Below are 26260 nucleotides of genomic sequence, written 5' to 3' on the forward strand. Positions count from 1 at the left end.
GTGAACATTCAAAGCTAGGTGTCAACTTTTACAGCGCTTTGACACCTTATCAACATCTGACTAAATATTTTTCAGCATTATTCCGGCCTGCACTCCGGTATACATGACTGAAACATATGTGGGATGTCTGGGGTTCTTATTAATAATGTCTGCAACGTCATTAATATACAACATGAGCTGTAAGCGACCCAGAACACTTTCATGGAGCACACTTGAAGAAACGTCTGCAACTGTCTACAACTCTCCATCCAAGATAATACGTTGTGTCCTGCCAACTAACTTGGTTCGCGTTCAGGATGTAGTAATAATTTGATTATAGTGCCGTTCAGTGTTTTTCAGACATTAACGGAAGCAACACAATATTTTACATCAGACGAAATTAATGCTGACATACTAGCGCTACCGCACGACGCTGATATTCTAATCGATGACATCTCATTACTATCGTCTTTCTTCAGTAGACAATCAGTCCATATTCATTACCCCTTAGACTGTTCATTCCAATCAAAAGATCCTCTTATTCTTCTTCGCATTCACTTAAGACAGCAACGTCATCAGCGAGTAAGGTCATTGATATCCTTTCATCTTGAATCTTAATCCCACGCTTGAACCGTTCTTTTATTTCCGTTATTGCTTCCTCGATGGATAATTTGAACAGCAGGGACGGAAGACTACATCCTGTCTTACACCCTACCTAATTCGAGAACTTCGTTCTTTGTCTTCCAACCTTATTTCTCCCTCTGGTTTTTTGTAAATAAGGTATATTACCAGACTTTTCCTATAGCTTACTCCTATTTTTCTCAGAATTCCGAACATGTAGCACAATCTTTCATCATTCAACTCATTTTCTAGGTCAAGTAATTGAGAAATCGTTTGAGCGTTTCTTGATTTCTCTTCAGTCTTGCTTCAAGTAAAGCGCAAATTTAGAACTGTCTCTCTGTTGTATACACCGTTCCTAAAGATAAACTAACAGTTATCTAACAGATCCTCAATTTCCTTTTATATTCTTCTGTATATCATTCTTGTCAGTAGATTGTATTCATGAGCTGTTAAGCTGATTTCACGATAGTCCTCGCACTTTCGGAGTCCTGTGGATGATATTTTTTCCGTACATATATACTGGTTTGGCTTTTAGAAATTCGATGGTTTGTTATCTATCTCTTCTGCTTCATAAAGTCTCAAGCCTTCTAGAGACCTTTCAAATTAAGACTCTATTTTTTTTTGTCACGTCATCAGACATTACCTCCCTCTGATAAAGGTGTTTAATAGTCGAATTCCCACTGCAGTCTTAATGTTACTACTCGCTCTTTTAATTTCTCCGGTGATTGTTTTAACTTTTCTATATACAGAGTCAGTCCTCCAGGTAATAGTGTCTTCTTCTATTTCTTCGCATCTTTCCTGCACACACTTCACCTTAGCCGCCTTTCGCTTTCAACTTATTTTCATTCCTAATGGATTTATATTTCTATGTTCTTGTCCTACACTGAACGCTTTTGTGCTTTCCTTATTTGCCGATCAAATGAAGTATTCCTTCAGTGAAAAAAGATTTCTCTGCAGTTACCTTCTTGTACCAACTATTGTTCTGCAACATCTGTGACTGCCCTTTTTGGATATATCTACTCCCTTTCAACAGAGCTGTCTACTGTGGTATTCCTTATCGTAGAATCCACATCCTTATCGAACTCAAAACGCGTCTCCTCATTCTTCAGAACCTCAGTACCACACGTCCTTCCACGCTAATTCTTCCCACACATGTTTACTGTATTTTCCCAGAACCAGTAATTCTTCTAACAGCCAGCGACGATGCTTTCTAATACACAAATGCATCGTCAGCGTTCAGTGGTATAATCGGGTGATCCTGTCTGATGAATCGTTTATGTGTACGGAAATCATGAGTTGTCCTGCTGCACTTAACTTGAGCACACCGTCTGGTACTTTCGGTTTGTGAAACGTTCGCTGTATACTATAGCATACCGGTTTGTATTAGGCAAATATTCCTCGGGCCAACATTCGCGTATTTGCGGAGCTATTGACCACTCCGGCAGGGAAAGTTTCCATTTCACGACAAGACATGAGAAGTGTTTTCAAAAGTAATGTGAATCCACCTTAATAATTTCTTCTCCACGATTAATACAAGTAGTGGTAAATACGGACATCTAAATGGTAAACTGATTTTATTCGAATCTCGTAGGTTAACATGTGCACAATTTAATTCTGCAAAGTTCTCCTTAATTCGCCTGTACGGCAGGCTGAGTTTTCATATTATCGTTTCTTATTATGTTATCGCGTAATTTTAAATGATAATAAATGATTGATTGAATAATTCATGCAAAGATAACCGTGCCGTTGTTCTTGTTGTATAAAAGAGTTTTGAAAAATAGAAATAATGAATCTTTTCTCCTTTATGTATGTTAAAAGCCATTGCTGATTTTACTCAGGGTGCTATCACCAACAATAGCATACATATACCAACGTGAAGACATCCGTCCTACTCACGATAGATTAAAATCCTTTTTTAACTATTACGCGATAATACATTTAAACAATTATTAATTATTTTTTGTGAGGGGATCGACGTTCCAGGATAGCTGCCTATGTGCAATGGCAGCGTAGCATTTATTGATATTGTTATTAATAAGCCGCGCGGGATTAGCCGAGTGGTTATTCTTTTTATCCTTTTAGTATTATATGACTGTTGGAAGAACTTATATCATTTTTGTCATTAATGGCAAAACAGCAATGAGCCTACACAGAAATGGCCAGGGAAACATTTAATTATTACGTACTGAATCATATACAGGATAGGTACTAGCTACTCCCAAAAATACACACTACAAATATTAATCTCATATGTAATCAACAAAATTATATTTCTACTACAAATATTTGTATCAGTTACAAACCGTGAAAATTTAACGTCCGTCAGTGAGGACCGCAGAAACGACAAGACACTGAAGCAAAAACCACTCGTCCTTCTTAAAAAAAAAAAAAAAAAAAAAAAAAAAACAGATAATAATATTTGTAATTCTGATAGCACAAATAACTCTTCTCCACTGTTAAGTCTCTGCAGTTTATTTCTACTATTTTTACCTGAGGTAAGCTATAATATTTACATGGTTCCCTTTTCCATTCAGGAGGAACCTATTTACATTCTTGTTCACTTGAGTTTGTAAACACAACTTCTGCTGTTTCTTCCCTACATCGTTCTTACGGTTCTTATATTTTCATCTTTGGCTCATTTGATCGAGGCAACTAAGGCTTCTTCACCTCTTTTTTCGTTCTCCATGTTACACATATTTTCCAATTGACTGTCAACAATTTAGAATATGCTTAGTACCCTGCCCAAAAATCTCCCTCTATTCACTGCACAGTAAATTAACTGAGCTGTGCTGAGGTCGATAATTAGTACGCGGCGATCTGAGCCTTTTCTTAGCCAGTTCGAGGGTCTTTGGTCTCTCGCTGTGGAGGAAGGAGGAGTGGAGCAAGCGAGCTGCAGGCGATTGGAGCTGGCAACCTGGCGTGGGTTGTTAGTGGTGTCCGGCGAAGCGTACGTGGTTCTTGGAGAGCAACTGGTACTATTGCCGGCGCACGGATTTTCTGCTGCAAGCCTCATAAGCCGCCGTTTACACTTCAAGACATGCTGTTGTGGACGTGACGTGCTTGGCGAAGCTACCCCAGGCCTGGCTGTGTTAGATCGTGTGGTTTCGGGGTTTCTCCTGCAGAAGTCAGCGCAATTCGGCGAAGCGTATGGATCGTGCTCCATGATGCCTTCATTATGGGATTTTGCTAAACACTGTTTATGTGTGAACATCACGTAATGTTCGCCAGAAACTTGTCTTGGTTGTTTGCAGTGTGCTTGGAGCAGCTTGTCGCTTGTCTTCCGCTTTGTTTTCAACTTCATTTGTACTGTCTTCCCGCATTTTGCATGTAACTGGTGTTTATTTGAAGAGACTGTTGGTATTTGCTCAGCTCCCTTCCATACGGAAATTTTCTTGTCTGCTTCTACCTTTTTTTTTAAATTTTGGGCCTCTGTTTTTAAGTAAAAGTTCAAACTGTTGTTTCGTTTTGATTTTTATTTTGAGGTCTTTTTGCCTATTCTCAACTTTAAGTTTAAATTTCATCTTGCCCCTGTGCTGAATTAAAGCAAAGAGATCCACTTCAGTCAGTGGCAGTGACTTGCTTCTTGTAGCTAGTAGTATATCTTCCTCCTTAGATAGCACAACTACTCTCTAGCTGAGTAAGTAGATTGTTTTATATGATAGTCGAACGTTGTTCGCATCTGTTAAATTATACATGGAGGAATCCCACAAAGTGGATTGAAGAATCTGAAAGCCTCTGATGTAACCACTAAGCCATTCATATAAGAAGAGTCAGTGTACTTTTTGAGTTGTGGGTATTAGTTTTGAAAGAGGCCTTTGCTTTTGTCAAGATTGTAGTAATACTTGTTTTACATTTAAAGTGTAAATAACCTTTCATTCTGGGATACTCCTGTGTTTACATCAGCTTAAATGTGGTTTTTCAGAGCTGGGCCAAAGACTTTAGTCTTGTTTTACCATTTCACTGTTTAAGAGTGTGTTTGCTGTACACGCTGTAGTGGTCAAATTACTCTCGCTTGCCTTGTTGTCGCCGGGGACTGGGGCCCGAGGTGTACGTCTGGGGTCTTTTGTGCCACCAGCTGGCTTCTGAACCGATCTGGCTTCGGGCTTGTAAGTAGTAATTTATTATTTAATGTTAATATTATTCCGTTATCCTTTTAATATCCAATGCCACCTCTCAAGCACACTGTGTGTACATACTCTGCATAATTGAATTTTGTTGTCAAACGATCTTCAGATAGGAAATATTTCCCGATCATTCATTGTAGTTGACAACCATTTGCACAGTTGCGATGGCGAACGACATTCAAATGTCAATTTAGTGATGAGATTTTATTCCAGGAGAGATGTTCCGAGTGCAGGTTTTAGGGTTATAGACGACATATCGTTTACACAGTAACAGAACTAGAAGGATAATGTGCAGTAAATGTTTTATAATTCAAAATTCATTAGTAACAGAGCATTTTCTTTTTAAATTTAGAATTTCAGCCTCAAATGTTCATACACATCATTTTCTGAAATATTTCTACCCATCTCGTAAAACTGACCTACCATAACACAGAGTAAAATGGTCACGTGAAATACGTCATATGCGTCCTAAGACTGTTATAGGTAGCATGAAATTTTTAGTATTTGTCGTCCAAATGTTTCACAGACGTTGCCGGAGTTCTTGTCATGGTTTTCTTCACTGTTCGTCGTTTCTGTAGGGACATTAGTACCGAAGATACGTGATGATGATGATGATGATGTTTGGTTTGTGGGGCGCTCAACTGCGTGGTTATCAGCGCCCGTACAATTACCCAGTCTTTGCTCAGTCCAATTTCGCCACTTTCCTGGATGATGATGAAATGATGAGGACAACACAAACACCCAGTCATCTCGAGGCAGGTGAAAATCCCTGACCCCGCCGGGAATCGAACCCGGGACCCCGTGCTCCCGAAGATACGTGAGATAATTTAAACAGCTTGACACTGTTTGCGGACTTCGATACAGCTACGGTACTACTTAGGTTAAGTATGGATTGTTAGAGCCTACGTAGTTTGAAAAGACATCGTATGGCAAAAAATATGTGCAGAGATTGGAGAAACCAACGAAATATGTTCATATCTTATCCGACACCACACATGTTGGAAGCATACACACAGCTACAATGCTATAGGTGACGTTCTGTTGCAGAACTGGTAGTGATGCGAATATACGAACATCAATAGTAAACGTGAAGAATTATTCATCCATAACTCGTCTGTTCCACAAATTGTTATTTAGAAGGATGCGTTATAGATAAAGGAAAGAATGGTGCTCTTGCAGTGGATATTAACCGATTTGGCTCTGAGCATTATGCGACTTAACTTCTGAGGTCATCAGTCGCCTAGAACTTAGAACTAATTAAACCTAACTAACCTAAGGACATCACACACATCCATGCCAGAGGCAGGATTCGAACCTGCGACCGTAGCGGTCGCTCGGTTCCAGACTGTAGCGCCTAGAACCGCACGGCCACTCCTGCCGGCTATTAACCGATTTATCGGTATTTTATACAGTCAGCTTGCAGTGGGCGTTATGGAGCACATTACACAGTTTGTACCAAAACTATTCCGCATGTTGTTGCTGTTTTTTTCACTACGAGGTCTGCTTTGATGCAGCTCCCCTCGTCAGTTTATCCTGTGTTGTTGCTCTCATCTGGTCATGACTGATGCAGCAAACGTCTGCTTGAGCCTCCTCTCTCAGGTCAAGCCTTGGTCTCCCTATACGATTTCTATTCTCCACCCACTTTCTCCATTATTTATTTAACTATTTCTATATTCCTGGCGATGTATCATGTCTGCCTATGTTCCTTTATTCCGTTCTATCACAAAACAACTTCTTTCTGTATCCTACTTACGGGGAGAATACGGCAAGTCTTCTCAACAGATGTCCCAGAATGCAGTGAAAGAGGGGTCGAAATCATTTAATATGTGACTCGGTTTATCCGTAGATTGTCGTAATCGAGAAAATAACGGTTAAAGTTTTCGAGATACTTTTTGTGCCTTTACGCGCATTATAAGCCTAACGGAAGCGGTGGTACTGTGGCTAGCGTCGCGACCTGAGACTTCTGCCCCCCACGTTCGAAACCCGATTCCACTAACATTTATCTACTCTCATGTCGAGGAGGTTACTAAACTAATGCATTCTGAAACAACGATGTTCTTATTCGTCTACTAAATGTCTATCTGGTGACTGATTTAAGGAAAACAATAAATGAATGACCAAATTATTTCAGATTGTTGTCAGTGAAATTCCTGTAGTGTATCCTGATTCGTAATCAAATGCAAGCGCCAGTTTCCGGAAAGATGATCCGTTTTCCGTGGTTTTAAGCGAAATTGCTGTCAACGCGCGAAATCTTCAACAATGTTAACGACATTTCTTTCTCAACTAATATTCATAGGAAGAAATGGTTCAAATGGCTCAAGCACCATGGGACTTAACATCTGAGGTCATCAGTCCCCTAGACTTAGAAGTACTTAAACCCAACTAACCTAAGGACATCACACACATCCATGCCCGAGGTAGGATTCGAACCTGCGACCGCAGCAGAAGCGCTGTTCCGGACTGAAGCGCCTCGAATCGCTCGGCCACAACGGCCGGCTAGGAAGAAATATCACTGTGACAAACTTGCTTTCGCGCGATCCCCATAGTGTTCGGATCCTCTACGTTTCGGATGTTTCTACGCTCGGTACCATCCAAGGGAATGCACGAAATCGTGCTAAGGAATAAACATAAGAATATAATGTAAGAATGAGCATAAGAATTGATATGAGGTAAATATAAGAATATGTGAATTCAAAAAGTTTGTAGGCCCTGAAAGTACCATAACACATATATAACAGGATTCCAACAAATATACGACACTTCTCGCAAAACCCACTTGTAACATTACAATTAATGTAATGCCTTTGCTTCCTCTAATTTAATGAAAAACGTTCGCTGAGTAGTCTTCTACGGACATTGGTAGATCAATGAAGAAAAATTTTTAAACATCGGGGTTGGATCACAGGGCGCATAATTGTGAAGACACGACGTTAGCCACTGTACCACAGCTACAGTTGAACTTATCGTGCCCAAAAAAGCATGTAAATTACGGCGGAAACTTTGACCGTCATTTTCTCATAAATTGCCATCTATGGATAAGCCGAGACACATTTTCGCTTATTTTGACTCCTGTTGCACTTAGCATAGTTTCAGGGACATTAGGTGATGGCACATGCCGTGTTCTCTCCGATCGTACGAACTCATTAAGAAAGCAAAAATCCTTTAATTGCCCTGACACCGGCAGTCGGGACGGTAGCCCAGCACGAAACGAGGACGCAGTCCATCGGCCAGTACCCTGCCAGCTCAGCAGCCTCAGCAGAGACACCCCTTCAACAAGAATCACGTCAAGCGGACCCCAGCCGCGTGACCGACTGACCTACCGATTACGTCACGCCAGTCCATCGACGCTACTTCTGACGTTAAAACGTGACCTCGATAAAGGTGCTTTCCGAAACTGGAAGCATACAGAAACTCGATTAAAGCCATCAGGACCAGCCCGTTAGCGTAGCCACTTCTGGGCCGTCCGTAACGGCGTGCTGGGGTCCGAGGATAACACGATCTCGTGTGCAGTCTCTCTCTTTCAGGTTTGCTGAACCATGTCTGTTCGCGTCCGTCAATAAAGCGTTCTACCAACTGATTCGCTGCTTTCTTCGTCCGCTCCACCGCCAAAACCTAACAGGAAAGCTCTCGCCCACTCTTGCACCGCGAAAGATACATTACACACCCCATATTTATTTATTTATGTTTTATTTTCACGTCAAGTTCGGTAGGACCAAATTGAGGAGCAAATCTCCAAGTTCAAGGAACATGTCAGTACATGAACTTACAACATAAAATTAATAACAGACAAAAATTAAATGTTTATGAGCCCAAAAAAGTCAATCCATAAGTTTAAGTACACGCAATCGACAATATAACATAAGAATGAGGATTTCCTCAACTTAATAGAAGGAGTGACCCATGAGGAAACTCTTCAGTTTCGATTTGAAAGCTCTAATTTGCAACAAGATAAGTGGCTCAGCTATAATAGACTGGACTCGAGTTCTGGATGACGGTGTTTCTGTTAAACGTTCGATAGATTTGACAAAATTATTTAATGCAAATACCGAGCTGCTTCTTGTAAAATACACGGCCTATTTCAGTTCTCGTCTTTCCTTAGTTTGAAATTGTGATACATCTGTAATGACGTCTTTGCCGGAGAGCCTTTAAACCCTGATCTTCCTTTCTTCTTTCTATCTAATCTTGAGCATTCACCGGCGGCACCCCATATCGGATGCTTCCGTTCCCTTCCTGCCTGTATCGTGTGTCGTGCGTGCTTCACTTTCAAGTAATGCTATTCTGCAGATTACTTCATAATACACTTTCTCACACTTGTATTACTATTAAATATATATTTTGTAGAGGAGTCCTCTACTGTGCTTGTGAAAAAGACATGACAGTGGAGAAGCAGCAGTATGAATTTATTTATTCAGTTACTACTTTGCATAGTTTTATATTTTCTAGTCGACGTCGTCAGATCATACTGATATTCCAGGCCTAGTCATTCCTTAACATAAACAGTGAAGATTTGCTTAATGCATCATTATTACTTTAAGTAATCCACATCTCCTGTGGATACACTTTATGCGTCTTTAATGTAGTGGTCTCCATTGCCTTCTGCATCCTCATTCCGTCGATCACTGCTGATTCTACATCCTTTCAGTGGTAGTTTCCAACCCTAAGCGAAATAGAGTGCCCTGAACCTCAGTCCGCTCCTGCGCAGCCTTTGGAAAAGCCGTTGGGGCATAGAGGTTGACTCCTTAAGCCGGAAGTCTGCTGACCTCATATCTGATGATTTTGTTCAAAACTTAAACAATGGTGGGGGATTCACATCCGGGACCTAGGACGTTTTGATCACCAGTCAAAGACATTTCCTCTAGACAATATGAAACGGTTTCACATATCTGAGAAACGCAACTGGATAGTTTCCATTTCCTTTCAGTAGGGTGCAGCACCCGGCAATGTACAGGCTCGACCGAGCTGAAAATATCGACTGATCGATGTTGGATCTAACTGTCGAATGAAGAAGCAGGAATCGGCAGTGGAGAGGAAAGCGACAAGGCCGCGGTGTTATGGATGATCGGAATAACGTAATAACGGATACTGAAGGTAGCGACTTACAGTGGCTGTAATAGTGTTTATTTTTCCAGCGTGATAGTCCTACGAGACATAAATGTATGGTGTTCTAATTTTACTGTTAAAATGTGAATCAGGGTAAACTGTGGAAAATAGTGATATTATTCATGGTGTCAAAGTATTGTTTCTATTTGACTGTTCCAACTTTCCCAGAGCTCAATATGTAACTTTTTCGAGTATAGTTGAATTATACTAAATGAAAAGTGTCTTATTTCTATGTGATAATTTCAGCTAGGTAATGATGACGTTAACAGATTGACATCAATCCAGTCGATATGGACAGGACGACAATGAAAGAACGATTGCAGCTGTATCAACAGTGACTGTAACAGCGTTATTTAGTTTCGAGTCTTCAGTGATTTTGATATGCAAAGTAGTGTGACTAGTTTTATAATGAAACATAAAAAAACTTCTATATGCAATAGTATAGTTTATACACTCAAAACAAAAAGTAAATACGCTCAGAGGTGGCCAATGTGCTTTGTCGAGTTAATTGCGATTGCCTATAGAGAGAGGGGGGGTGAACTGAATTCTGTTTATTGTGGCGGAACTCGGCATTTGGGTTTGGGTAGCAGACAGTGCAGTTTACTTTTGTTGTCGTCAGTGTTCAATTTTCCATTACATTCACTTATACCTAGTCACTTACAGTTTCAAGACACACACAACATGTACATTCTTCATTTTTGCCAAATTTCACTTTTGAGGGATATAACAAACCCCATGAGGTAATATGGCATATTAGATTCACAAGGAATATCTTGGAAACCATGATACATAAAAGATGTGTCTCATGTAAAAGTTTAAATGTAATTGGCGTTCTCGAATATTGTAGTCAGCTTTTGTCATACTGCAAAATATAATTCCACCATTAATGAACTTTAAAAGTGAAACCTTTTGTTGCAATATAAATTAAAGAAGCGTTCACATCCATTCATGCGTATTAAGCCTAATTTGTGAAATACCATTTTTGGAAAATAAGCTCTAAACTATGTGATGTCAGAGTATTTTTAACGTATTCCCTTAAAATAAAGTTTCCATTTCTGTCTAATTATTTGTTTTATTGATTTCTGTTTTATGGTTTAAATTGTTATCTTACGTTTTCAATTGATGTTTTTTTTTCTTTTTAGTTCACCATTTCACATATTTGTTAACTCAAAATAATATTTAACTCATTATTTTGATACAAAATCGTAACAATAATTGCAATCTGTAATAAAATACTTAAGATGTGTTTTCTTTTTTCATCATTGACATAAAATGGTCAAAATTACTTCAAATAATGCACATGACAGACAGCACAATGGAAAATAGATTTAGGATGTTTCGCAAATTATAGCGGCGATCCTCCAAATATCCTGTCCACTACAGGTAATATTTCAGTGTTTTGGAAACCCTTGGGGTTGGGCCGCGCAGTCTAGGGCGCCTTGCCACGGGTCGCGTGGATCCCCCCCGTCGGAGATTCCTGTCCTCCCTCGGGCATGGGTGTGTGCGCTGTCCTTAGCCTAAGTTAGTTTTAGTTAGATTAACTAATGTGTGAGCCTAGGGACGGATGACCTCAGCAGTTTGGTCCCACAGGAAATTACCACCAATTTCCAATTTCCTTGGCGAGGAGAATTGGTTTTGTACTAGACATTGCAGCTTGATTACATTGTTTGTCGAGTTGATATTAGTACCATTATCATTCAGCAGGACAAGATCTGAAAATCTCCTCACAAAGCTCTTCTAATATCGAAAGCCATATACACTCGAAGGCTTTCCATTTCCCTTCAAATCTTAAGGGATCACCAGACTAACGAGTTTCTAGTCATCGCGTACAGAGCTCAAAACAGTTTTTCACACTGACTCCTCCTTTTTAAATAGTTTTAAGATAATAAAGAGTTTGAACCGAGAATTGCAGAATCTCCTTTTGAAGTCCCAGATGTGCTTGTGACAATATCGAAATCTGGTAAGTTAACGTCTGATATTATCAAATGATAGTTAATGGATGTCTTCGTTCCAAATGCGGGAGATTATTTTCGTTATCATTAAATTCTTGGGATGGTCAGTGTGGCCGGCCGGTGTGGCCGTGCGGTTAAAGACGCTTCAGTCTGGAACCGCGTGACCGCTACGGTCGAAGGTTCGAATCCTGCCTCGGGCATGGATGTGTGTGATGTCCTTAGGTTAGTTAGGTTTAAGTAGTTCTAAGTTCTAGGGGACTGATGACCACAGATGTTAAGTCCCATAGTGCTCAGAGCCATTTGAACCATTTTTTGGTCAGTGTGAAATGACCGTTTTGAGCGTCATACGGAGGACAAGAATCTAATTCTTATGGCGATCCCAAAAGGCTCGATAGTACAAGTATTGCCACTGGAAGCATATGCCGTTCGATGGTAAAAGAAAATTATAAGATTTTCAGATCTAGTTCTGCTGACTGATTATGACGTCAGTCTCCACTAGAGAAACAATGAAGTCAAGCTGCAGTCACTGGCAAACAATCAATCCTTGCCACCAAGATATTCCAAGCACTGAAGTATGCCTGTTAGAAATGAGCATACTTAGAGGCTCGCTCGCCACAATCTGCGAATCCTATTGAATTTCGTTTCACATTGTCTTGGTCGTCAAGCGTATTATGTGAGGAAATTTTGTTCATTTTATGTGCATGCAGTGAAAGAAAGTTATATTATAAGCATTTATTTACAGATAATAATTACTGTAATGATTTTGCATCATAATGCTGAGTACTTCTCATTATAAATTAAGAAAATACAGGTATTTGAAAAGGTGAATTAAATAAAACGAGAAAAACATGAACTTAAAATCCAAACGAACAAACTAAAGCATAAAACAAAAAAAGTAAGATAAATGATTAGTGTCATAACGAACGTTAAGATAATTCAATTATGTACATTGAAACTACTCCAACACTACATTGTGTACAGTTTATTTTCCAAAAATGGTATTCCAGATATCAGCTTTATTGCACACTAAGGGATCTGTCGTGAAAGCTACTTTAATTTATGACATAACAAATTTTTTTGTTTTCAAATGGTTCAAATGCCTCTGAGCACCATGGGACTTAACATCTGAGGTCATCAGCCCCCTAGAACTTAGAACTACTTAAACCTAACCAACCTAATGACATCACACACATCCATGCCTGAGGCAGGGTTCGAACCTGCGACCGTAGAGATCGTGCGGTTCCAGACTGAAGCGCCTAGAAAAGCTCGCCCGCATCGGCCGGCTTTTGTTTTCATAATTAATTAATGGTGCGGAAGTATTTTGTAAAATTTGAAATTATTACAGAAGCTAATGACACAGGTTTTAAATATATAAATCACTGGTCAGCTTTCATAAAACAAATTTTTTCTATATCATTTTTAAGAATATATTTTCTTTAAACCTTTCTAAGTAAACGACAAGAACGAAAAAAACTTGTTGATTTACTTTGACCCCCTACATACCGGCCAAGTCTAATTAAGATCAGTTATTTACACATGGTAGTAATCCCTGGTCAGTTGTTATTACAGCTTTTAAGTCTCTCAGTCATCTGTCTTCTTAAAAGAACGGCGCTTTAGAGTATTATTTATTTCTGGGAGCAAAAAAGAGTTATTTTAGGTATGTCTGTCGAACGTAGACGTCGCGACTCCTTTAATTTCTTGTTTTTGACTCAGAATTCACGATCAAGTCACGAAGAGTGAGCGGGATCATTATCATGGTTCAAAAGCTATGTGCTATTTCGCGCCGCGCGGAATTAGCCCGAGCGGTCTTGGGCGCAGCAACTGTGCGGCTGGTCCCGGCGGAGGTTCGATTCCTCCCTTGGGCATTGGTGTGTGTGTTCGTCATTAGGATAGTTTTGGTTAAGTAGTGTGTAAGCTTAGGGACTGATGACCTTAACAGTTAAGTCCCATAAAGATTTCACAGACATTTGAACATTTCCTATTTCGCCACAAATCCAGAAAGTTTATTGAGTTGCTTCACACAGATGGCACTGGACTTTTATGTATTACCTCGTGTTGACTTTTCGATGTTGTGGCAGTATGCAGTTAACACATTGAACATAATCTCCACATTTGGTCTCACTTGACAAGCTTTTTACGGTCTTGGAAATCCAGAATGCTTCCAATGAGACGACTTGGAATTAGTTTCAACTCTGGATTCCTGAAACCGTTTCATCACCTGTTAGTACGCGTTTCAGCAGTTATGTATCGTTGTTGGCTTCGTGAAGCGACTTCTGAGCAATATGCGTCCGCTGCTGTTGAAACATTTTGGAAAAAGTTTTTCCATTACACATTTTATACCCATTTTATGCAAAAAAAGTCATGGATTAACATAATGGATGTTAAAGACATGCAAAGGAGCGCTCGTTTAAAATTTGTCCAACTGTCAAAAGGGGTGATAATAGTCCAGTCCAGGGCACGGAGCTTAATCAGGGCCTCATTGCAACAAGGTCGTTCAAATCTGTCCGATCTCCCGCGTGCTGGCCAGCTGTTCGCAGTTGTAGTTGCTGTAATGCTGGAACGTGCTGACACTCTCATTCGAGGTGATCGACGTGCCGCAGTCAAATAACTCGATGCTCAGCTGGACGTGTCTGTTGTTAATACTGACACACTCGTCCACCAGTTGGGGTCCTCACAGTACGTGGACGACGGGGAGGTTATTGATGCAGCAGGACGTTGGCTCCGACGTCGACCAGTAGAGTGGTACCATGTGGACATGCAGGCCCTCAGAGTGAGGTGGCGTAAGAGCGCTGGATTGAAAATTTATGCTGAAAAATAGTGTTTCTTAGTCAAAATACTGCGGAATAAAGTGGTGTATTGGAACCCTCAACAAAAATATCCCGGTTTTAGAAAAAGAAATGTATTGCATTACGTACTGAACGATCCTCGCACCTGAAGAAAAAGAGCTAAGTTAGTACGTGCGTAGTTTTAATGTTTCATTTGGGAAATCTGAGTGGCTGTCATATAAGTATTTTTCGTTGTAACTAACCGTAGTGTGACGTCAGCGAGGCTTTCTAAGCCAGAGTGTCTTGTGTGTCTGAGCCGCTATCGTACTCTCAGCGGTCACATCGGCAATGGCAAGCGCTGGAGAGAGATTTTTTAGTGACGTATCGGTCGCGTCAATTACTAAACTTTAAATTTTACGCTACACATTGAACTCTATCTTAATTCATCATTCGTGGATGATTGCTGTTTGCAGACTGCTAGAAGTTTAACTTTCCGTGAGCGTTAAGATACTGAAGTAACGTTGTAAGACGTCATGGTCTCCTGACCTTCATTCCTTACATACTCCGCCCTCACAATCATATTCCGCACATCAAGACGCTTCATTCGAATCCAAACTCGATGAGATAAAGTCAATGTTGTTGAATTCACGTAAACGATATGCAAATAACTAATAAATAACAAGTAAGCGCACCGTGATTGAAATACTCGTGGATGGCGTACACACATACATTCCAGACACGACGGTCGCAGGGGCTTTTAGTTCACGAGAGGCAACCGCACGCCAGGAGGCCGGTCCCGAACTATCCACGTCGGGCGGCGTCCGCCCGTGCAGGGGACAGCGTTTGCCCGAGGGAGAGGACGAACGACCCCGTGTTCGGCTTAAAAGCAAATTCCGCTACATTGTGTGGGAGCGCCCAGCCTGCGCATTCTTTACAATATAGCACGCAGTTTCAGAGATTTTCACAGGGGGACAGGAAAAGCCAACCGCAGATACTACAGAATTCTGGATTGGTCGCCTTAAACGAAACGTCATTCTCCCGTTTTAGAAGAGCAATGCTGATTGGCAGACGATATTTCTGACGCCTGAGCTAAAGGAGTAATGGAAGAGACCGAAAGATATACCCCTTCACGTCTGGCGTGCAGAGGGGCCGTTCCGTCGTCGCTCTAGGAGCGAGAACACGTAACGAGGGCGTGTGCGCTCGTATGTGAACTCAAAGAGCAAGGAACGAGTCTCTCCTCAGTGCTTCACTGGGAGAGCACCTCTGTCGAGAGCGAATCGAAGTGCGACTCTATATTGAGTCCTTGCGATTAAGCGTTGTTCACTGTGTTGGCTGCCACACTTATTGTGCAGTGTAAACGGACAGAGTTATAGTTGAATGCCTGCGAGCGAATTTTGAGTGGTATTGCGATGGACTGGTTATCTGACCGGTGTACCACGCCAATAGTTAGACTAGGGCGAATAGAAGTCCTTGACTTCATCAAGGCGTAGGGAGAGTTTGATAGGTGAAGGTCAATCCAGATAGAACGAGAGTTATTTGTCAGCAGCGAGCGGCGCAGACAGCAGTCATCGCAGCTAACGGTACTGTGTGCTACAGCTCTTGCGAGCCCCATATTTCCTCCACAACACTACACTTCACTGCATTTGACACGCGACTGCCTTGAACGTACCTAGTAACATTCTAACGGATAATTATTCAAGTTTAGTAGGCGCGGCTCTCAGCCATTCTGCCAAGACAATAACAATCTTAAACTTTGTATAGACATTTCATTAGCGAATCCTATCCTTAAGAGGTAACTTCACATTCCGAAAAGAAGCAGGAAATAACGTGTTCGCTTCATAACTAAAAGTGCCATTGTGATTTCTCAGAATTTTAGCAAAATAAATAATAATTTCGTTAGTTTCATGTTTTTCTTACACTAACTAGCACTACTCCAGTACCCAAGTATCCCACTAGTCACGTAAGAAATTTTTGTGTCATTTCCTTACAGCGGACGACTCCAAAAGATATTTATTTCTGAAAGTTTTTCAGGCATTTCTCTTTAGAACGTTAGTAGCGACTGTCTGACTTCTGTAGTAGTTTGGGGGTGGAAATTGCATCTTGCAGGAGCCACAGGGTAAAGGGTACATCTCAGATTAATCCGTTGCGCAGAATAACAGAAGATCAATCCCACGCTCACAACGTGAAACGCTACGTTTAGCAGTATGCCACGATATGGTGCAGCGAATTGAATTATAAAGCCTTTTTAAAATAATTTATAGCAAATTAGTAGCGCTAATGAAAAACTAAATTGATACTACTCGACAGCTTTATTACCGTAACAGAAGCATTAAATGAAATTTAATTTTCTATCCATTCTCTTTCGGACACTCAAACCCAGCTCCCACTGTGATGGCTGCAACGAGTGTTAGCTTATGTACTGCTAACTTTATTCCACGCATTTTTGCCGAATTGTTCACGCCAAAAGGCTTTTATTATATTTCTTTCATTGTGTAGCCGTTTTCTGCAAATGAATTCAGTCTCATTTCATAAAATAAACTTTGTACAGTTTCAGTCCTTGTCGCATTCAGTTACATAACTATCTTTTTATATTATTTGCGAAAGTTGCCATATTTTTCTGTTTTCACAAATTGTTAGGAAACACAGAAGAAACGTAACCATGTTGGGCATATGTTCACAGAAAGGGAGCTCACAATTGCTTGAACCCACTCATCAGCCAATATAATCACCAACCTCTCTGACTGCGGATCGGTTATCAGTTCTTTCATGTTTCCCGCGTTTCAACTGGTTAATGTCGGAACAGTCCAGAGCGCTTGTCATCCTCATCGTTTTCACTGACTTCTTTGAAGTGATTATAGCACTCGTGAGCCAATGTGTTACTCACAAAAAACTCACCAATTCTAAAATTTTACTGCATTTTCAATCGAAATTTAAATACTGGTTCTCTGAGTTAGGTATCACTTGATTTTTTGTAGCCCCATCAGTAATCTATTTGGACAGAAAAATTACTATATTTCATGTTTGCCTATTATGCACATCAATGTTTTTTATAAATGCCTAAGCATGTTTGAACATCTTTGCGCCATTATCAGTGGCTACTACCACTTACCGGTGTAAAATGTAGATACAGTTTCAGTAATCTTTGTTCTAAAGAAATTATTCGTTATAACAATTAACTTCTGTTGTAGGTGTTACGTCAATGTTCTGCTTTAGTTTACTGGTTTTAAGAAGCAAGGAGGGCGATCTGTGGTCACAAATTAGACAAGATAAACTTCATTGACAAGATCGTTCATAATAACCTTTATTCTGGATAATCATTTTCGGTAACCAGAGTTACCATCTTCAAATGTGGCAACCATTTATAAATCCATGCGTAAATATATAAATGCTTTCCAGATCTGAAGACTTTAGACTGATTACCGAAACCTGGATATAGAGGATACATTTTATTATTAGGATCTTGTGGAAGCAATAATTCCTTTAATTTCATTTTTCTGCATTGCTTTGTTCTGTAGGAACCTATTTACACATGTGTATATCAGATGAGTATAATATTCTAAAGAGTGACCTACTGAAACCAACAATGAAAAGAAATAATTTAACAATCACAACAGATACAAACTGCTATTAGGTACAATTTCATTACAACAAGTATTACTTAAATCATATTTACTTTCTAGTCAACTCAATCGAAGCACTTGTGATGACACACAAGTGCTGAACCTTGCTGTATGTGTAATAGGCGGATCTGAATGCAGTAATTCTCGGAGACATTTTTATGTAAAATACACTCCTGGAAATGGTAAAAAGAACACATTGACACCGGTGTGTCAGACCCACCATACTTGCTCCGGACACTGCGAGAGGGCTGTACAAGCAATGATCACACGCACGGCATAGCGGACACACCAGGGACCGCGGTGTTGGCCGTCGAATGGCGCTAGCTGCGCAGCATTTGTGCACCGCCGCCGTCAGTGTCAGCCAGTTTGCCGTGGCATACGGAGCTCCATCGCAGTCTTTAACACTGGTAGCATGCCGCGACAGCGTGGACGTGAACCGTATGTGCAGTTGACGGACTTTGAGCGTGGGCGTATAGTGGGCATGCGGGAGGCCGGATGGACGTACCGCCGAATTGCTCAACACGTGGGGCGTGAGGTCTCCACAGTACATCGATGTTGTCGCCAGTGGTCGGCGGAAGGTGCACGTGCCCGTCGACCTGGGACCGGACCGCAGCGACGCACGGATGCACGCCAAGACCGTAGGATCCTACGCAGTGCCGTAGGGGACCGCACCGCCGCTTCCCAGCAAATTAGGGACACTGTTGCTCCTGGGGTATCGGCGAGGACCATTCGCAACCGTCTCCATGAAGCTGGGCTACGGTCCCGCACACCGTTAGGCCGTCTTCCGCTCACGCCCCAACATCGTGCAGCCCGCCTCCAGTGGTGTCGCGACAGGCGTGAATGGAGGGACGAATGGAGACGTGTCGTCTTCAGCGATGAGAGTCGCTTCTGCCTTGGTGCCAATGATGGTCGTATGCGTGTTTGGCGCCGTGCAGGTGAGCGCCACAATCAGGACTGCATACGACCGAGGCACACAGGGCCAACACCCGGCATCATGGTGTGGGGAGCGATCTCCTACACTGGCCGTACACCACTGGTGATCGTCGAGGGGACACTGAATAGTGCACGGTACATCCAAACCGTCATCAAACCCATCGTTCTACCATTCCTAGACCGGCAAGGGAACTTGCTGTTCCAACAGGACAATGCACGTCCGCATGTATCCCGTGCCACCCAACGTGCTCTAGAAGGTGTAAGTCAACTACCCTGGCCAGCAAGATCTCCGGATCTGTCTCCCATTGAGCATGTTTGGGACTGGATGAAGCGTCGTCTCACGCGGTCTGCACGTCCAGCACGAACGCTGGTCCAACTGAGGCGCCAGGTGGAAATGGCATGGCAAGCCGTTCCACAGGACTACATCCAGCATCTCTACGATCGTCTCCATGGGAGAATAGCAGCCTGCATTGCTGCGAAAGGTGGATATACACTGTACTAGTGCCGACATTGTGCATGCTCTGTTGCCTGTGTCTATGTGCCTGTGGTTCTGTCAGTGTGATCATGTGATGTATCTGAGCCCAGGAATGTGTCAATAAAGTTTCCCCTTCCTGGGACAATGAATTCACGGTGTTCTTATTTCAATTTCCAGGAGTGTAAATATTCGCCTGTAGTACCAAAACAATTTAACCCTTTTAAGAGCTGGTGACGACTAGATATTCGACAAGGTTAACTCTCTACAGCTACTTTTCAGAGATGGTTAGCAGTGCAAGGGAAAAATAGAGAGAATCTGGGTAATACAACACATGAAGTCACAAAGTTTCACTACACACGTATCCTGTGTATGCGTCGTTGACTGAAACTTATTTGAAATTTGCGTAACATGTATAAGTGCAGATTTTTTTGTATGTTGTGTCTTCACGTATATACACTGATCCGTCTGTTTGTTCTTCTTTGTCTGCGTTGAACAGTGTTCCCACAGTCACAAAAAATTTTTTCAGCTTGATTTTTGTATATGTCCATCCTTCTGACTAGGGTTTGAGGAATGTCGGCCCTGCCTCGTGATGACTGGGTGTTGTGTGATGTCCTTAGGTTAGTTAGGTTTAAGTAGTTCTAAGTTCTATGGGACTGATGACCATACATGTTAAGTCCCATAGTGCTCAGAGCCATTTGAACCATTTGAATTTCGGCCGTTAACTTATTTTATAAAATGTAACACCTGCAGCCGTCCTTCCGATGTTATTTCTTATGTAGGTACCAGTTTGGGTGATTCTATATACCATCTTCGAGCCTTAACTGAGTGGGTGAACTCCAATCATATACACGATCCCATCAGTGTCCAGCAACTATTAAGTGGTTTCTGTAGACTACTGTAACAGCACCGTTATGTTTGCAACCATCAAGTATCAAATACTAACAGTTGGTAGTTTATGGTAGCGAACACAACATGGTTGTTACAGTAGTCTACGTAAACCAGTCCATAGATGTTGACCACTGATGGGATAGTGTGCACGATTGGAGTTCATCGCTTCAGCGTCAAAATGGTTCAAATGGCTCTGAGCACTATGGGACTCAACTGCTGTGGTCATAAGTCCCCTATAACTTAGAACTACTTAAACCTAACTAACCTAAGGACATAATACACATCCATTCCCGAGGCAGGATTCGAACCTTCGACCGTAGCGGTCGTGCGTTCAGTAGCTTCAGCGTCAAAGAAGCCCTGAAGATGGTGTACTGAGTCAACGAAAATGGTGGGTACATAACAAACAACAGGTTACAAGTGTTCCATTTTATTGCTTATGGCGTGATGTTTTCTGCATGGCCATAACTGCACCACTAAATGGACTGCATCGGTCCGTATATACTAACCGTTTTGCAGCCCAAAGTAAAATAAAAATGAATGGCTTACTCTTACCACATTTACTTGGAGGTACTAACCAACCTAAAGATAAACTGCTACTAATTGTCATAATTATTAGCTGCAAATGAAGTAAGTACTGGTTTAGTGCACCATCCTCAGGTTTTAACTATATTTTTAAAGGGTTTATGACAGTCATTTGTTGAACTACGCTGCCACCTAACTATCAGCCTGACAGTAGAAGTGCCTTGGCATAAGTAATTAGCTAACTGAGGCAGTGTCTGAGGCTCACCGTCTTGCCCTGGAGGAGGCCAATCCTGCAGTCGAGGACGACGGTCTGGCCGACGCGCGCCGTCACGTTGTGCGGCCCCGCCCCGTCCTCGAAGTAAGGCCCGTAGCGCCGGCCGTCGCCCGCGGCGTGCACGTGGTAGTGCGAGTGCTGCTGCTGCGGCTGCTGCTGGGGCCACCACGTGCTGCCTGACATCGTGGTCGACGTCGTCGTGGTCGCGGTCGTCGTCGTCGTCACCGTCGTCGATTCGACGAATAAGGCCGTCGGTGCCGTCGCGAGGATCGGTGGGTCGCTGCTGTCGGGTGTGGCGTCCAGCAGGGTGGCCTCACTGGGCGCCGCGTCGCTGAACACCGCCGACGGGACTGTTGCGTCTGGCGTCGACGCCCTCGACGACGCACTCGAGGGAACGGGCGACGCCCCGTCGCTTAGCACCGCATTCCTTGCGGTTGTGGCCGTGTTCTCTGTAAAAGTAGCAACTGTTCGCCTTAATTTGTCATTGTATGTAAGTAAAATTTACAGTATTAACACTAATGAAATTTGGATATGGTTTGTATTGACTGTCTTTGTACCTGTGCATTGGACTTCTAATTCGCCTGAGTGTTTCTGGCGTCATTCCTTACAGATCACTAGCGAGACAGAAAAAGAGCAGGAGGAAAGTGATGTTAATACTGGGAATAGTCCCTTATCACAATCTCTTTCCCACGTCAGCCCCTATTTCTTTGCGGAAGTCAATATTGCTTCTCCCTACCGCAATCCATTTCCGACTTTCTCTGGTACCTCTAAACAAAAGCACGATATGCGTACTTTTATTTGCTATGAACTTATAACGATCTCCTTGAGTGCGTGGTCGCAAGAAGCCAAAAATGTTTACGGTCTTCGAGGCTCCACCTAATGTTTACCATGCGAACACAATATTGGCTGCTAGTGACAACACGGGGCTGGACTGGAGTTATCCAATAGTGAGCACACCATGAGGCTGCGGAACGTAGTTCAACTGATTAGTTCAAATGGTTCAAATGGCTCTGAGCACTACGGGACTTAACATCTGAGGTCGTGATGACTGGGTGTTGTGTGCTGTCTTTAGGTTAGTAAGGTTTAAGTAGTTCTAAGTTCTAGGGGACTGATGACCATAGATGTTAAGTCCCGTAGTGCTCAGAGCCATTTGAACCATTTGAACATCTGAGGTCATCAGTCCCCTAGAACTTAGAACTACTTAAACCTAACTATCCTAAGGACATCACATACATCCATGCCCGAAGCAGGATTCGAACCTCCGACCGTAGCAGTCGCGTGGTTCCAGACTGAACTGCCTAGGAACCGCTCGATCACAGCAGCCGGCAATTGCTTAGTAGACGAGTAACTCACAACAGTGCTAGTGGTGTTTAAACAAAGGAAAGCTATAAACAAAGGAAACATCGCGTTGTAACCACAGCAATAGTTGATATTTTGTCAGAAAGGAGCCCAAGGAATTTTGCAGAGTGAGAAAGAAGTGGTAGCTATAATATTAGTGTTTCTTTAAGACCAGTAACTGGAATGTGAGGCGTTTCATAGCTCGACTGTGTGGGCAATCTACATGAGGAATACAATGACGACGATAAGTGATATTGGAAAAGTTGTCGAAGCATGTAGCTCGTCATCCTTGTCGGACACGTAGTCACAAATCCCGTCTCCTGTGAAACGTAGTAAAGGACAATAGTTTTCGAAGGAGCCGGTGCTAAACACAATGATATACTTGGAAGATCACCTGCAGCATAGTACAAAGACATTTATGTGCAAATTTAGAGTAAGTCTTCAGCAATATAACCGTGAAGTACTTAAGAAAAATTTTGGATATTCAAGGGAAGATAAGGCGCACTTATTACAAAAGCTGGCGTTAGCGCGTTTCAACATTACTCGATACGGTATACAGGATGTGCATGATACTGATCTACTACGTGAAGCACATCAAACGACGAACGACATAGAGAAGAATGATTTCTATGGAGGCAGCGGATGTCTGCCTAACATCAAACAGTGCTACAGATTTGCAAGATATAAGATAATGAAACTGCAAAGAAAACGTTAGTTTGACAAAGCACAGTAAACTGCAGGATCAACCCGAAAACTTGTAGATGAGTAAAAGAAGCTTACGTCATCGTTCAGTAAGTAATTTGTTTTCAACCCGACCAATCGAGATTTGAAGAGGAAAAGCATGTGAAAGGAACCCTGGAAACTGCGGGTACCAGAAGAGTTGTATCAATATCAACTAACATCAATGACTTAACAGCTTAATTCTTTCGTATAAAATTATGCCGACGGTGAATGTGGATGGAAAATTAGCTGCAAAACTATTTATTGTGCTGCGAGAAGTTTAAGGTGCTCTGCTCTATACGATTCTCTCTCGTATGCATGATCTTGCAAGGGAAGTAGGGAATATTTACGTCATACGAAGCAAGAGTGGGAAAATGGGTGTAAGTGAACTGCTTTTGGCCAATAGCTGGTCAAAATAACTTGCTTTAGCATTCGGTTGCATGCCATGACATTCCACTTGTTACCATCACCTCGTTAAGCCAATATGAATCCATACGCATTACTTAAGAGTAGCTGCCTAGCTAACGTCCGGCCCGGTTTGTAGGTCCCTAGCATGTCGCCTTCGATGTTGATGATGCGAACCTCTGTAATCTCTGAGACACCCCGTTTTCGTTCGCTGCTCATGGTGCCCATTAATGATTCGTTTTAGGCGTTTCTTGAATGTCGATGACGTCCATTTTGTGAGGTGTAATAAATACATTTCACAGACCGTTGATATCTGCACCTTCGGGACACTCATTTTCTGTCACCTTTTTGATGCACATGGTGAGCCATTGCCAACTAATAATTTTCCTGTTAACACAACACTTTCAAATGAGCCTTACTAAAGATTGCACTTGCGACCCCGCAGTCAAGGGGTTCCTTAACAGTGTAGGTAAAAGATTAACGTGTGACCTTCCCTCCCTCCCCTTCTCCCCCGCCCCCCATCTCCATCACGCACGCACGCTAGCACGCATACACACACACACACACACACACACACACACACACACACAGAGAGAGAGAGAGAGAGAGAGAGAGAGAGAGAAGAACAGAGAAAGAGTGAGAGAGGGAGGGAGGGAAGGAGTTAGAGAGAAATACAGATTGCTAGAAAAGCTAACAGGAACACACCAGCTGATATTTTTAGGTGCTCTTTTTCAATCATAAACATCGAAATGCAGTGGTAGACAAAGTGCTTCCGATAGGACCATGTGATTATGTGGTCAGTTACTAAAGAAAGATTTCTATGTGTAAGAAAACCTTACATTGTTATACAACTGTCACTGAATGAGTAAAACCGATGTTTAAGCTGCTTTTGCAATGGCCTTCCTCTGAATCTACAAGTAAAAACATTTTCCTCGAATTAACCTTAACATTCTTAGCTATTTATTTAAATAACTAATACTGTCTGGATGAGCACTACAGCGTGTATAAAATCATAGAAGGATATACACTAAGTGATCAAAAGTATACGGACACCCTCAAAAACGTACGTTTTTCAGATTAGATGCATTGTGCTGCCAGCTGCTGCCAATTACTCCATATCAGCGACCACAGTAATAATTAGACATTGTGAGAGGGTGGAATATGGCGCTCCGCGGTACTCACGGACTTCAACGTCGTCAGGTGTTTGGGTGTCACTTGTGTCTTACGTCTGAACGCGACATTTACGCTCTCCTAAACATCCCTAGATCCACTGTTTCCGATGCGATAGTGAAGTGCAAAAGTGAAGGGTCACGTACAGCACAAAAGCGTACAGGCCGACCTCGTCTGTTGACTGACAGACACCGCCAACAGTTGAAGAGGGTTGCAATGTGTAATAGGCAGACATCTGTCCAGAACATCACACAGAAATTCCAAACTACACAGCATCAACTGCAAGTACTATCACAGTTAGGCGGGAGGTGAGAAAATTAGGATTTCATGGTCGAGCGGCTGCTCATAAGCTACACATCGTGCCAAACGACGCTTCACTTGGTGCACGGTGGGTAAACATTGGACGATTGAATAGTCGAAAAACGTTGTGTGGAGTGACGAATCACGGTACATAATGTGGCGATCCAATGGCAGGATGTGGGTATGGAAAATGATTGGTGAACGTCATCTGCCAGCGTGTGTAGTGCCAACACTAAAATTCGGGGGCGGTGTTGATATGGTGTGGTCGTGCTTTCCATGGTTGGAGCTTGCACGCCTTGTTGTTTTGCGTGGCACTGTGTTTTAAGCACCTTCTCGCTTCCCACTGTTGAAGAGCGTTTCGGGGATGGCGATTGCATCTTTCAACACTATCGAGCAACTGCTCATAATTCACGCCCTGTGGCGAAGTGTTTGCACGACAATAACTTCCCGGTAATGGACTGGCCTGCACAGAGTCCTGACCTGAATCCCATAGAACACCTTTGGGATGTTTTGGAACGACGACTTCGTGCCAGGCCTCAGAGACCGATATCGATACCTCTCCTCAGTGCAGCACTCCGTGAAGAATGGGCTGCCATTCCCCGAGAATCCTTCTTGCACCTGATTGGACGTATGTCTGCGAGAGTGGAAGCTGTCATCAGGGCTAAGGGTGGGCAACACCATACTGAATTCCAGCATTACCGACGGAGTGCGCCACTACCTTATAAATCATTTTCAGCCAGGTGTCCAGATACTTTTGATCACATAGTGTAGATCCCAACTGGCAGTCTGGTTAAAACAGGCACTTTAATTGGGATAGATTTTCGTATTTAAATGACATAAGGGTAATTATATTCCGTATTGTTAAACTATATGGCTGGAAATATAGTCTTTCCTTATATTCAAACAATATAGTGGTAATTATGGTATGTAGCATTAATGCTATTGAACATTTTTATTCTACTTTATATTGCAAAATACATGAGAAAATGGTATTGAACATTTTTATTCTACTTTATATTGCAAAAATACATGAGAAAACACTGCTGTATCCTCTTACTGGATAATAATTGCAAG

At 42.1% G+C, this 26260-nt stretch overlaps 1 protein-coding gene across 1 annotated transcript in view; it reads right to left on the bottom strand.

The window, feature by feature from the left end:
- Window positions 1-26260, bottom strand: part of LOC126191363 (uncharacterized) — a 216969-nt gene that overhangs the window by 81779 nt on the left and 108930 nt on the right. The window contains exon 3 of the mRNA XM_049932211.1: window positions 21245-21702. Coding sequence (XP_049788168.1) covers window positions 21245-21702 — 458 coding nt within the window. The remainder of the gene's footprint in view (window positions 1-21244; window positions 21703-26260) is intronic.

This window comes from Schistocerca cancellata, chromosome 6 (genome assembly GCF_023864275.1).
Source record: "Schistocerca cancellata isolate TAMUIC-IGC-003103 chromosome 6, iqSchCanc2.1, whole genome shotgun sequence".
Taxonomy (NCBI): Eukaryota; Metazoa; Arthropoda; class Insecta; order Orthoptera; family Acrididae; genus Schistocerca; species Schistocerca cancellata.